Raw genomic sequence first — 11,996 nt, 5'->3', positions numbered from 1 at the left:
ATTCCGATTACTTTATTAAAAAAAAAGGAAATGAACTAAACTACCACACCTTACACGTCCTAATAAGAAATTTAGCATTTTATAGAATAAATAAAAGAATTCCCTTTGACATAGAAATCTCCACCAAAGTAAGAAATCTAAGCCGTTGAAAAATCTAATCTAACGGTGATATGGTCCCCATGACAATTATGATAACGAGAATCTGACACTCCTTGTTTTGTTTGAGACACATCCAAAGCTAAGACTCTTAGTTGGTCGGAACTTGGAAGATTTCCAAACCCAACACTTCCAAAAAACACCTCTTCACACCAAACAATAACCTCTTTCTCTTTCTCTCTCTCATCCTTCATTCTTTCTGTTGAAACTTGAAAAAACTTTGGTATATATGCATGTGTTGTTGCTTAAGTTCTGAATTTTCACCACCCTTTATTTTATTTTTAATTAATTAATTAATTTAATCAAAGAAGATAAGAAGATATGGTGATGGATGATGCTTTGAATGGCTTCTCTCCTGTTTCCACTCCTACCATTTACTGGAAATCTAGAAAGAGATCAGGTATTTCAATCTAATTTTTGTTTATGCTTTAATTTCTTGCATATAAATATATATATGTTGTTCCTAGTAATAATTTGTTGAATATATAAATATGTGTGTATAAAATCTAAGGCTAATTAATTACTGCTATGCTGCATGGAATTTAATTTGCATATTAACATAATTTTAAGAAAATTTGTACAATTTGCAAACTTTAGTTTTTGGTTGATGAGATTGATTTTCTGTAAATCCTTCAAGATTGTTCATCATGTCTTCAAGAGAGAGAGAGAACGGTTGGGAGTTGGGACTTGAGATTATCATGACTTTTAGGTCACGTTACTTTACTTTGTTTGATAATATTGTCCTACCAACCATTGTCTTTTTATTTAAAATAAATAAATAAATAAATAAATGCTTGTTGTTAATGTTTTAGTATGATGCAAGTTTCTTTTTAATGAAATATTAAGAAATTAATCTGTTGGGTGATTAGTAGCTTATCATAAGTTATCCATATTATTTTTAATTGTGGTTGGTGTAGACATTGATGATTTTTTGTACTATTTTTTGTGATTGAGAATGAAGAAAATGAAGCATGTGGCTGGTGAGAAAGTTTATAAATCATGTCTTTGAGTTGCATTATTTAATTTATTGGACAACTCATCCTCCATCCATCCCTCCCATTTTGGCAACCTAAAAAGTGATCTCTTCAATTTTGATGTTGTCCTTCTCTAAACATGTTAATATTTACCTTCGTATATCCATCATCTTTAAGAATTTAATTTTTATGCACTGTATGCAAATACAAAGGAGTTTTACTCTTTTACGTTGATATTCAATCAAACGATGGTTAGATAATTAACAAAAATTATTTTACACTGACAATACATCTCGAGAGTGTTCGTGTTAGTAGTTGGGTAGGTTACTTGTAGCATGGATGGCCTAACCTTGAAAAAAAAAAGTGAATCACATTTTGTTTAGGTGGAAACTCAGGTGGAGTCAACTTCACATGAAGTTGATAGCTGAGAACCGTTAGATGGTTTGACTGATTTGCTATCAGCTATCAACTTCACGTGAAGTTGACTGCACCTGAATTTCCACCTTTTGTTTAACAAAGAGAGATATTTTTCTCTCTGTATTCATTCTATTATTCCATCCATATGAAATGCCAAGATTTGGTTTAATTTGCTTGTAAAATATGGGGCTAGTAAAATTAAGTGGTTAGGTTTCAACCAACAAAAAATGGAGGTGGAGCCCTTGAACCCTAATATCATGGAAACTGTTTTCCTTTGTCCATTTCACAAAACACAAATTTATTGTGGTTTCTCTCAAGGAAACTTCACTTTAAAGGGAAATAAAAAACAAGGAGTTTGGACAATATAATAGTACATTTTGGATCATTCATCTTGTGATGTCAATTTTCTCCTATTATTATAGCTAGCCAGGTACCAATTGAAGCTTTGCCTTGAAATACTTATGAGCTTGATAAGTAAAAATGAAAATGTTTAGACTTAGAGTGCATAATAATCCTCATTTTACTTTTGACATAAGTAAAATATGTTTTCTTACTGAGAGACAGAGATTAAAATAAATTCCAGTATTCTGTTTGGTGTAAAGTAGAAGACAAAAATTAAAACAAGAATGAAACTCTAATTTAATTTGTACAAAGGATAAAATTGGAATTAACTAATTGAAATGAGGATATTTTAGGTATAAAATATTATTAAAGTTTCAGTCTCCATCTCTAAAAATTTTAGTCCCCTGTGTCCCTACTTTTTGAAGGTACTGAAATACTAAAATTTTAGGGACAGTGACAGAAATTTTAGTACCAATCTCTGAACCAATAAACATAATACTGAGTCTCAGTCTCCCAGTCTCTGTCTTAGTATCTCAAAACAAACGCTACTAATGACTGAATGACTTAATAAACAACTTTTTACATGTTTTGAATCTTGAATTCTCCTATAATTTGTCTAAGCTTTAAAGATGGCATATATATGTTATAGTTGTGCAAATTTTGCTGTGGCTAAATAACTGGCAAAAAGAATGGTAACTTGTTCCCACAGCTGGCTGGAGGAAAACAGAGGTATCAGAAAATGGGGCTGATACATTGCCAAACCAAAAGGAGGTTACTCCTCCGCCGGCACCACCAGTTGCTAGCGAGGAGAACCAGGACTTGACACCAGCTTCCGAGCTTTCGGAGCGTCGAAAGGCCTTGTTTGAACCATTAGAACCTATAACAAATAGTAATGGCCGACGGCTACGACCCTCCAATGAGTCCTTGCTTCCACCCCCTGACTTTGATTCTGCAGACTATCCCAAGGGATGGCTGATCGGAAAGAAGCGCAAGCTTGTCAATGTGGATGTCGTCGAAAGCATGAGAAGGATTGCTGTCCAAGAAATGAACCGAAAGGTACATGTTTACGAAGGATTACCATGTGTTCATAATACGCAGCAGAAAAAAAGAAAGTAATCTTAAAGATCTATTTTGTGCTTAAATTTTATTCAAATAAACAATACTTTAAAGAAGAAAACTTTGTGGTTGTGGGGACATGCATGCATTTATATACAAATCACATTTTTATTGGAGGAATTGATGATATTATTGTTATTTGTCAAAGAAGAGGAACCAAGACTATAACATAAAGGCACTAAAATGAAATGTTACAGAAACTATTTCAAAAGTTACATAACAAGTTATGAGTGTCATTTTGTTAACTTGCAGAAACATTCTGTACTTCACTGACATTTTTTATGATGTTTGTGTTGCAGGACAGGGAAATAGATGGCCTAAATGAACAACTGGAGGAGGATTCAAGAGTGTTGGAGCACTTGCAAATCCAGCTTTTGGAAGAAAAGAGCAAGCGTGCTCGAGTCGAAAGAGAAAACACAATGCTTCAAGAGCAAGTGAACATGCTCATGAACATGTTGCAAGAAGCAGAACAGATGGGAGATGAGGGAAATGATGAACAAATGGGAGATGAAGGCAGAGAGGAACCATAAACAAAATATTCATTAGTTTGTTTGTGTCTTTATTATTAAATTCTTTTGTTTTAGGCTTGTAGATTATGTGACCAAAGTTAGTGGAGTGCTTGTATGGTTTTGCTGCTCATAAGTGCATACATAATAGTAATATATATAAGGGGAAAAAGAAAAGAAGAGTATTGAACATGTTTATTCGTTTGTCTCTAAAAAAAATAATGTAAATCCTATAGATGTTGGTTTGCAGTTAATTTATATGATGTTTTAGTTGTAATAACCTTTTTCTTTCACTTTGCATATATCTTTTTAGGAAAAATATGAGGAGTCAATGGAATATTTGTACAATGTGCACAATGGAGGTTTAGGGAGTATTAGAGATATAACCATTAGTGTTACCTTTTTCCATCAGCCGAAGCTTTTGGTATGAGTGGTATTATGACATAGTATTAGAGCTCTAAATTTGAAAGGTTAAGAGTTTGATCCTTAAAAAACTCCAAAATCAGTTTAAGTTTTTGGGAAGATGTTTATTATCCCTAGTACGGAGGATGTTCATTTTGTAACTCAATAGTACATTGTACAAATAGTCCATTGTCTCCCTAAAGAGATCCATCTTTTTAAGGTAGATTCATTGGATCTTTGATTATTGCAAGCATAAAAGAAAAACACAAGATTATTTTCATCTTTGGATCAGGTTTTCAGGTTTCTTAAGAACTTAATATACTCCTACAAGGGTTATTAATCATTTTTCTCTCCACTGAATTTATATTTATATTACTATTTTTCTTTTAACTATTGGAGGGAAAATTAAATACTATATCAAGGATACATTAATATAAGAATATACCAAATTTTTGTTGATGCTATAAATATTTAATAAAATGAAGCGGAATAAATATTTGACTAAGAGAGCCAATTATAAACCTACAACTACAAGAACATCTACCTAGTAGTAAAAATCATGAAATAAACCCAACAAGCAGCCCAATAAAAAGCCCAACGTATAAGCCCAATAAACTACACTTACCTCCGTGAATTCAACGTTGAAGGCACCAGTAAACAATAAAAAAAATTAAAAACCCTAACCCCAATTCACCAGAATCAGATGTGTGATTTTGATTTTTTTGTATCATTAAATTGAAATGAATATAATTAGAACCAATTAGGATCAATTAGTATTATTTAGTATATCTAAATATTTATTATAAGAGATACGTCTTTATTATTATAATTCTCTTAATACCTATAAATACTCTTTTATATTATATCATTCTAGACAACCTAAATAAATAACTACAACAAAATCAATAATATACAAATCTTTTCTTCAGTTTAGTCTCTTGTTTCTAACACTCAGTCAACTTCTCTTCTGAAATCAGGTTGACAGTTAGAGAGAGATATGGCTTCTGCCGGAGATCAAAGAGGTAGGGATGATGTAGATGATAAACCGAATAAAACGGTGAAAGTAACTTCTTCTGAAGATTACAGCAGTGAGGTGCTTTAAAACCACACGCTTTATTTTTTTTCTTTTTAATATCATATCATAATTTAACTCTTGTTTACAGGGATTCGATGCTCCGGAGGATGGGCCTTCAATACCTGGCGGAATTCGACCCTATGAGATAGTAAATGAGTCTCGCGAGCGACTTTTGTTTCGTTTGGCTAGGGCATGCTTGGACATCTTCAATTCCTTAAATGTTGTGTCTATGATGGTTTTTGCTTTATTGAGTTTTTTTTATGTCTATAATCTCATTCACTAATCATTATTTTTATTCTTGTTAATACTATCTAGGGGGTGGAAAGTGAGCCTCGTAAGATTGTCAAGGTTAATGTCCAATGTGTTCCCGGTGCTCCCCGTGTTGCCGGCCTAATGTATTACATTACTTTTATTGGACACATTCGTCTCTGTGGTTCAGCGACATTTCGTGGCAAAATATTGAAAATGGTGGATGGTTTCTTGGATGTCAAGTTCTGTGACATGGTTCTGGAGGAGGTACATTTTAATTTGTTTATTTTAGTTATGTGTGGATGCATTTTTACTTTGATAATCTGGTTTTGCTTTGTCATTACTTTATCATAAGGTTTGCTTATATTTTTTGACTCATAATTATTTGTGATCGTTAAGTTCCTTGCATGAGTAATCATAGCTACTGCCTATCATAAATCATCGAAACTATTAATGATATTGCTTCTATTTTGTTTTGTTCAAGATATCTCATTTGATTTTTGCTTCATGTTCCTTGTATATATATTGATAATTGGCATCAACTATTTCATAGGTTTGATTAAGTACTGTGTTTAAACATTTCCCCTCTCTCTTTCATGTGGTTAGGCTTTTTTTCATTGATTATTTGCATTGGAGTTAATGTAACATGCTGCTGAGATTCTCTTTTTAATGTATTTACCCAGGAATCTGGTACATCTCAGGAAGCTGGTACATCTCAGGTCTAAGTTGTGAAATCTGAGTTTAGGTCCATGTTCTGTTTGTGTGGATAATTTTAATACTCATGAAATAGTGCAATGTGTATTAGCACAATAGACATAACTGACAGGTGATGTGTACTGTTTCCAGAATTTATGGAATTTGTTAGTGTTCTAGCTTCTATCATTAACTTGCTCTATTAATATAATTTTCGATTTGTGAATGGTGGTTTTGGACTGGAAGTGCTTCAAAATTTTCTTTCAGAATATCAATTGACAAACACTAGAGTTCTGTGTTGTTTCAATAAAATAAATGACCCTAAAATTGAACATCGACAAGTTTTACTAGCTGCGAATTGTCAACTTTGTGGGGACATGCATGCATTTATATACAAATCACATTTTTATTAGAGGAATTGATGATATTATTGTTATTTGTCACTGCTTATTCGATTGCTCCATTATATAACTGAATTCTCAAACTTAGCTGTAGATGAATAACCAGTGGTGATTGACGCATGAAAATTTTATGTTTGAATAATAAGATTCAAGTTTGAAGTAAAGCAAACCAACTTGGGTTGGTCGAGTAGTCAATTTATTCGTTCGCTTAAGCAAATGTCGTGAGTTCGAATCCCGCCTTGTGCATGCAGCAATCCATCAAATACTGATGCAATTATTAGGTTAGGCTGTCCACATTACATCCTTTGGGTGCTTATGCGGGAAAAGAAAGGGTGCCCGAGACACATTTCTACCGACTCACTGTCAAAGAGGAACCAACACTATAACATAAAGGCACTAAAATGAAATGTTACAAAAACTATTTCAAAAGTTACATAACAAGTTATCAGTGTCATTTTGTTAACTTGCAGAAGCATTCTTAAACTTGGTACTTCATTAGTTTGTTTGTGTCTTTATTATTAAATTCTTTTGTTTTAGGCTTGTAGATTATGTGACCATAGTTAGTGCAGTGCTTATATGGTTTTGCTGCTCGCAAGTGCATATATATAATAGTAATATATAAGGGGAAAATGTGAAGAAAAAAGAAAGAAAAGAAGGGCATTGAACATGTTTATTCGTTTGTCTCTCAAAGAAATAATGTAAATCTTATAGATGTTGGTTTGCAGTTAATTTATATGATGTTTTAGTTGTAATAAACTAATAACCTTTTTCTTTGACTCTGCATATATCTTTTTAAGGTAGGTTCATTGGATGTTTGATTATTGCAAGCAGATCAACCTTTCATAAAATCTGGAAATCATACCTAGTAAATAATTGGAAAAATATTGTACCAAGTATGAATTTGATGAACTTGAATGTACGAATCTAATAGTCAAGAAAAGAAGAACACGAGATTATTATTTTCATCTTTGGACCAGGTTTTCCGGTTTCTCAAGAAATTAATATACTCTCTACAAGGGTTTTGAAAGGTTATTAATCATTTTTCTCTCCACTGAAAAATACAACAACGTATATCCCATAGTGTCTGCAAAGGATTCGTCATCAATGTGAATCTCTGAATCCCTGTTGGGTTGGGGTGAAACAAAAAACTGACTGCATATATAATAATATTCACACTGCTGAAGACTACATATGATGATGGAAAGCTGGAAACTATGATGTCTGCATTGCAAACTTTGGTAACACATCGTTGTTACTATGCTATCTAACTTGATTCACAGAATCCTCAGTCATGGGAAACAGAAACTGTGGCAAAGATGCAATCCTTGGAAGATTAAGCAGCAAATCACCAACTGATTCCTTTCTTGCTAAGCCACTACTTCCTTGCTGCTTGTTGCAGCCAGAACCATCACCATCTTGCTGATTAAGTTCCAAATCAATCCCTTTACTCTTGCATTGATTGGTGTTATTGTTATTGTTACTCTCACCACCACCAATTTTTCCATTTGCATCTGCGTCAACACCATCATTACCATTTCTCCTCATTGTGCCTGTTGTTACTGTTGAAGGGTTATTGTTAATGTTATCTTTCTGCAGGAGACAGCAGAGTGAGTTCACCCTTGACATCACATAATGTTCATCTGGGACTGCTGCTGCGAGTTGAGTGTTATCGTTGAACAAGCACTGTGTGAATTCCTCCAAGATTGATCTGCTGAGCTGGCCGTCGCCACCAGCGAAGTTAGGGTTCCCGGATGCCATCTGTTCCGAGATGCAGGTTTCAATGTGGTTAACCAGATCATTCATGGACATTGAAGGGTGAAGACCAGAGAGTTTGATCTGATCCAAATTGCTAAGAATCTTCAGAGTTTCAGCTCCTCTATTTCCTAAATCTCTGACTGCATGGGTGTTTACTGCACATGACAAATAACACTAATATATAAAATCTTTGGGACCACCATAAGCTACTATATGAGTACTGCTTACATGAATATACTCCGTAGTTTAGCGGTAACAATTTTACATGTGTTTTTTAATAGACAAATGAGAGGGACCACAATACAACTCAATCCACCAAGATCAGGATTGTAGGGCAACTTAAAACGTGTAAAAATATTTGCCATAATCACTTGACACTTTAATTATCGACACAATGGATAAGAATATTGGATAAGTTTTCATTGCAGTTTCAACAACCATCAAGCATTTTCTCGTTAACAACATTCTTTATTAATTATTTATAAGTGAAACTTGAAGGTATAAATTAATATAGCTGGTAACTACTACTTTTACCATCAGCAATATCGTAGGAACTTCAAAGAGAAATCCTATAATCATAATAGCATCATACTTAATTCAAATAATAATATGGCATATAAAAGATAATCCACGGCAATTACCTGAGCTAGGTGAGGTGATTTCTTGAGAAACATTTTCAAAAGCTTTCCCAAGATTATGTTCACTTTTTGAGGAAGATGATTGCGCTGCAGACCCTGATTCAACATCCCGTAACCCGAAAAAACCGGCTTGCACGTCGCTCTTTCTGTCGAAAGAACTAGGTTCAACTTGGTCATCGATTCCATTACCGGTTTCGAAACACGGACAGTCCAACACAATCTCGTCCTGCTGGCTCAAATAGTTGAGACGGGGATCACACTGAATGAGCTTCTCAAAATGCTTCCCTAGTAACCCCTGAGGGCACTGCAGAAAATGCCGCCTAAAACAAATCATAAAAAAATAAAAACTTTTGCATCAGCATCAAATACTAATGTTAATTCTGCTTCACCCTCATATCAGATTAAAAGCAAATTAAATCAGAGTAAACCACCCGCTTTATCTGTTTAGTTCGGTAACAATATAGCCCCTTATAGATTGATAATTTTCCTGTGATATTCAAAAGATTATAATGCTTCATTTGAGTTTCAAGTGAACCACCATTTTCGCCCCAAATCATTAGTTCACTGACAAAACAGTCCACACTTTGGGTAAATTTGTCAAGTAGAATCAATCTTTCAGGTACTAAGGAACCATTTTGTCAACAAACTAATTTTTCGAGGTTCAGAATGGTAGTTTACTCACCCCTTATAGGTAGGTACCTGTGCAAACTCGCTTGTCCACCAGTAAAATCTGATGTTGCTTGCCACAAGGTATGCTTCCTTGGTTGTGGATTGATCTCCCTAAAGAACAAGGGTCTTCTAGCCAGCTACAACAAAAACCAACACCAACTACTTAGCAATGGCAACAACACAATGGTGATGCTAAACAAAGATGTAGCTTATGCTTACCACTACTTCAAGTGTTCCAGGGGCATCATCAGGGTAGTTTGCTTTGATAGCCATGATATCAGACCAAGGGATTTCAATCTTGTTCTTAAGACAACCATCAAGCACTTCCCAAACAAGCTTATGCTTAGCAAAGTAACATTTTGCCACCAAATCCCCTTCATACCTAGACTTATACTGCAATAATTAACCAAAATTCCAATTAAATCAAATCTAACAAATAAACAAACTAAAATGCACATGATCATATAGCAAATTATATATATGATACCTCCCAAGTCCCAATCTTCAATACTGTGCCAGGGAAATTAGAGGCCTTGAACTTAGAATCACTGGCAGAAGAAGAAGAAGCAGCTTTGGCACCAGCCTTATGATCTTTCTTACTGGCAAGTGCCATTGCGGAAGCGTTATCATCTTGTTGCTGTGAGAGCTTCATCTGAATCAAATCCAAAAGGGAAGGACTCTTCCTGAGACGCAAACCCAAGGGGCTTGGCTCATCCAAGGGATTGTAAGAACCTGCTGTAGGAACCGCAATTGAATCATCACTCTGTTCCAAAAAAACACAAGTATTTGAATTAGGTTATTCAAAAATTCAAACAATAATGATAATAATAATAAGAGGAATAAAAATTGAAGTTGACCTTAGGTGGAGAATCGAATTTGGGACGCTTGTGAAGAGAAGGAAGGTCATGATCTTCATTGGATTCAAGCTTCACCTTTTTCAGGCACTGGTGGTCGGATCTCATTAGCTGAACCATGATCACTGCTTTCAGGGACGGTTATGTAAAGTTACGAGTAATACGACAGCGTTTTGCGTGTGATTTGAAGATAAGAGGAGAAGAAGACTCGGTTCTTGGCTACTAAAGAAAATGGCGGGCGCAGCTGAACCTCAAGACTTCAATGTTTTCGGAAGTCACGTGACTCAGACGCAACCACAACGTATTTAAAATGACCAAACCACCCTTCAAGCTATGGGATTCTGTTTTAGTATTAAATGTTGTTACTAACAATCTAAAGGGTGGTAATCGCAAGAATTCCAACCATTAAGTTAATCTATATTCTATATCTATACTCTAAATTTCTCATGGTATAAAATAATTGCTTCTAAATATATAAAATAAATAATCAAAGAAAAAGCTTTAAACACAAGCTAAACGTGATTATAGAGGGACGGCCGCAATAGGTTTTGTCCGTTAGTGCGAGGGTAAATTGGGAAACGCGGTGGCGAAAATGAAACGGCGTAGTTTGCCGCCGTGTGGTGTGGGCTCAGAGGCACGTGGCATCACGTGCAAGGATATGGATAAAATGTGGGTCCCGGTTCATGAACCTTCTTGTATTTGTTGTTGTCTTGTAGTTTGCGTAACAGGGTGGAATGGACACGTGTAAGCATCTGGTGGGATTGTTTAACACGTAAGCTCGTGAAATCTATTAGCAGGGGCCCCACCAATTTTGGATCTTTTGGATAATGTAACATGTTCATTTTATTTTTTTTATTTATTTTTATTATGCGTTTCCTTTATCCTAATGGATAAACTTCAGCCTCCAAATTCCAAAGACAATGCTATGTCTAGTTGTCTTTCTGCTTTTCACTTACATAAAAAAATTAAATAAAACGTTTGCATAAATTTTGGCACTAATTATTTTTCATATAGGTCTTATAATACGCACTAAAATATAATTGGACCATAATTTATAAAAATATGCTGTATACTATTATTAAGTATAATAATAAAATTGCGAAAACAAAAGTGTTGGTGAGTTATCTATAATTCTATATGTATTAATAAAATAAGGGGGTATGGGAAATGAAGAGTGGAATCTTTAAAAATGCTGGCATGTTGTTGTCAAGATTAGTAGCATAATAAATTAATAATAATAAATTAATAACTTTGTAGCAACGCCAACAACTTGTTATAACTTGAAGCACACAATATCTAAAATTAAGGCCAAGTTGAATAATTAATAGAATTAATTAATTAATAAAAAACAAAGCAGAAAGTATTAAAGTAAAGGTGGAAGCATAAGAGATGGAGGGTCCTAAAGTGAGTTAAAGAGATGAGAATGAAGTCAAAGTTGTTGGAACATCAAAATGGACTTATTGATGTATTTATTGCTGCCACCGATAAGTAAAGTCAACAAATTAAATCCAAATGGAACATATGCATTACTGTTCAAACAGGTTAACTAAATTTTCAGAATTCTTATTTGCAAACTTTCTTCTGTGAATACCCATTTGATCCTGACAATTATTTCGAAAAGACAATGAGATTCTTAAAAAAAAAATACTCAATTTGATTTATGATTTTTTTTTTAAAACTGATTAGTTTTTGTACCAAAAAAAATAATATTAATTTTTTTTACATAAAAATCTCTTTATCTTTAAATAT

General features: G+C 34.0%; 3 protein-coding genes and 2 long non-coding RNA genes across 13 annotated transcripts in view; 2 read left to right on the top strand and 3 right to left on the bottom strand.

Moving 5' to 3' along the window:
• On the top strand, positions 201 to 3,647 carry LOC107617729 (protein HEADING DATE REPRESSOR 1). Its single transcript, XM_016319576.2, has 3 exons — positions 201 to 556; positions 2,599 to 2,945; positions 3,305 to 3,647. Exons 1-3 carry the CDS (start codon positions 478 to 480, stop codon positions 3,533 to 3,535), a joined length of 657 nt encoding a protein of 218 aa, XP_016175062.1. The 5' UTR covers positions 201 to 477; the 3' UTR covers positions 3,536 to 3,647.
• On the bottom strand, positions 3,704 to 7,162 carry LOC110267367. Its single transcript, XR_002354879.1, has 2 exons — positions 7,096 to 7,162; positions 3,704 to 3,792 (listed from the first exon to the last, which is right to left on the bottom strand). It is a non-coding gene; the product is annotated as an uncharacterized LOC110267367 (long non-coding RNA).
• LOC110267366 lies at positions 4,488 to 4,618 on the bottom strand. The gene is made up of 2 exons (XR_002354878.1): positions 4,565 to 4,618; positions 4,488 to 4,528 (listed from the first exon to the last, which is right to left on the bottom strand). It is a non-coding gene; the product is annotated as an uncharacterized LOC110267366 (long non-coding RNA).
• Positions 4,815 to 11,996, top strand: part of LOC107619388 (serine carboxypeptidase-like 26) — a 10,603-nt gene continuing 3,421 nt past the window's right edge. For 2 of the 9 annotated variants that reach the window (XM_021112701.1, XM_021112700.1), the window contains exon 1: positions 4,828 to 5,006. In XM_021112701.1, coding sequence (XP_020968360.1) covers positions 4,911 to 5,006 — 96 coding nt within the window. In that variant the 5' untranslated portion in view covers positions 4,828 to 4,910. Of the gene's footprint in view, positions 5,007 to 5,076; positions 5,209 to 5,303; positions 5,505 to 5,920; positions 6,157 to 11,996 lie in introns of those variants that run through there. The other 7 variants (XM_021112706.1, XM_021112699.1, XM_016319872.2 and 4 more) reach the window with 6 other exon arrangements.
• LOC107617971 lies at positions 7,263 to 10,680 on the bottom strand. Its single transcript, XM_016319871.2, has 6 exons — positions 10,251 to 10,680; positions 9,881 to 10,156; positions 9,613 to 9,786; positions 9,424 to 9,530; positions 8,728 to 9,044; positions 7,263 to 8,241 (listed from the first exon to the last, which is right to left on the bottom strand). The coding sequence occupies exons 1-6, from the start codon at positions 10,365 to 10,367 to the stop codon at positions 7,592 to 7,594; spliced, it is 1,641 nt and encodes a 546-aa protein (XP_016175357.1). The 5' UTR covers positions 10,368 to 10,680; the 3' UTR covers positions 7,263 to 7,591.

Source organism: Arachis ipaensis, chromosome B09 (genome assembly GCF_000816755.2).
Source record: "Arachis ipaensis cultivar K30076 chromosome B09, Araip1.1, whole genome shotgun sequence".
In the NCBI taxonomy this organism is placed as follows: domain Eukaryota; kingdom Viridiplantae; phylum Streptophyta; class Magnoliopsida; order Fabales; family Fabaceae; genus Arachis; species Arachis ipaensis.
The sequence above is the reverse complement of the archived record's forward strand: the minus strand, read 5'-3'. Positions and strand labels throughout refer to the sequence as shown.

What these genes read in the sequence shown, in the direction of transcription:
- LOC107617729 (XM_016319576.2), top strand. Translation starts at nt 478, where the DNA reads ATGGTGATGGATGATGCTTTGAATGGCTTCTCTCCTGTTTCCACTCCT. An exon ending in GAAATCTAGAAAGAGATCAG is followed by an intron (nt 557 to 2,598) that starts GTATTTCAATCT and finishes TTGTTCCCACAG; the next exon opens with CTGGCTGGAGGAAAACAGAG. An exon ending in TCCAAGAAATGAACCGAAAG is followed by an intron (nt 2,946 to 3,304) that starts GTACATGTTTAC and finishes TTTGTGTTGCAG; the next exon opens with GACAGGGAAATAGATGGCCT.
- LOC107617971 (XM_016319871.2), bottom strand. Translation starts at nt 10,367, where the DNA reads ATGGTTCAGCTAATGAGATCCGACCACCAGTGCCTGAAAAAGGTGAAG. An exon ending in GGACAAGCGAGTTTGCACAG is followed by an intron (nt 9,045 to 9,423) that starts GTACCTACCTAT and finishes GATTTGTTTTAG; the next exon opens with GCGGCATTTTCTGCAGTGCC. An exon ending in AATCACCTCACCTAGCTCAG is followed by an intron (nt 8,242 to 8,727) that starts GTAATTGCCGTG and finishes TGTCATGTGCAG; the next exon opens with TAAACACCCATGCAGTCAGA.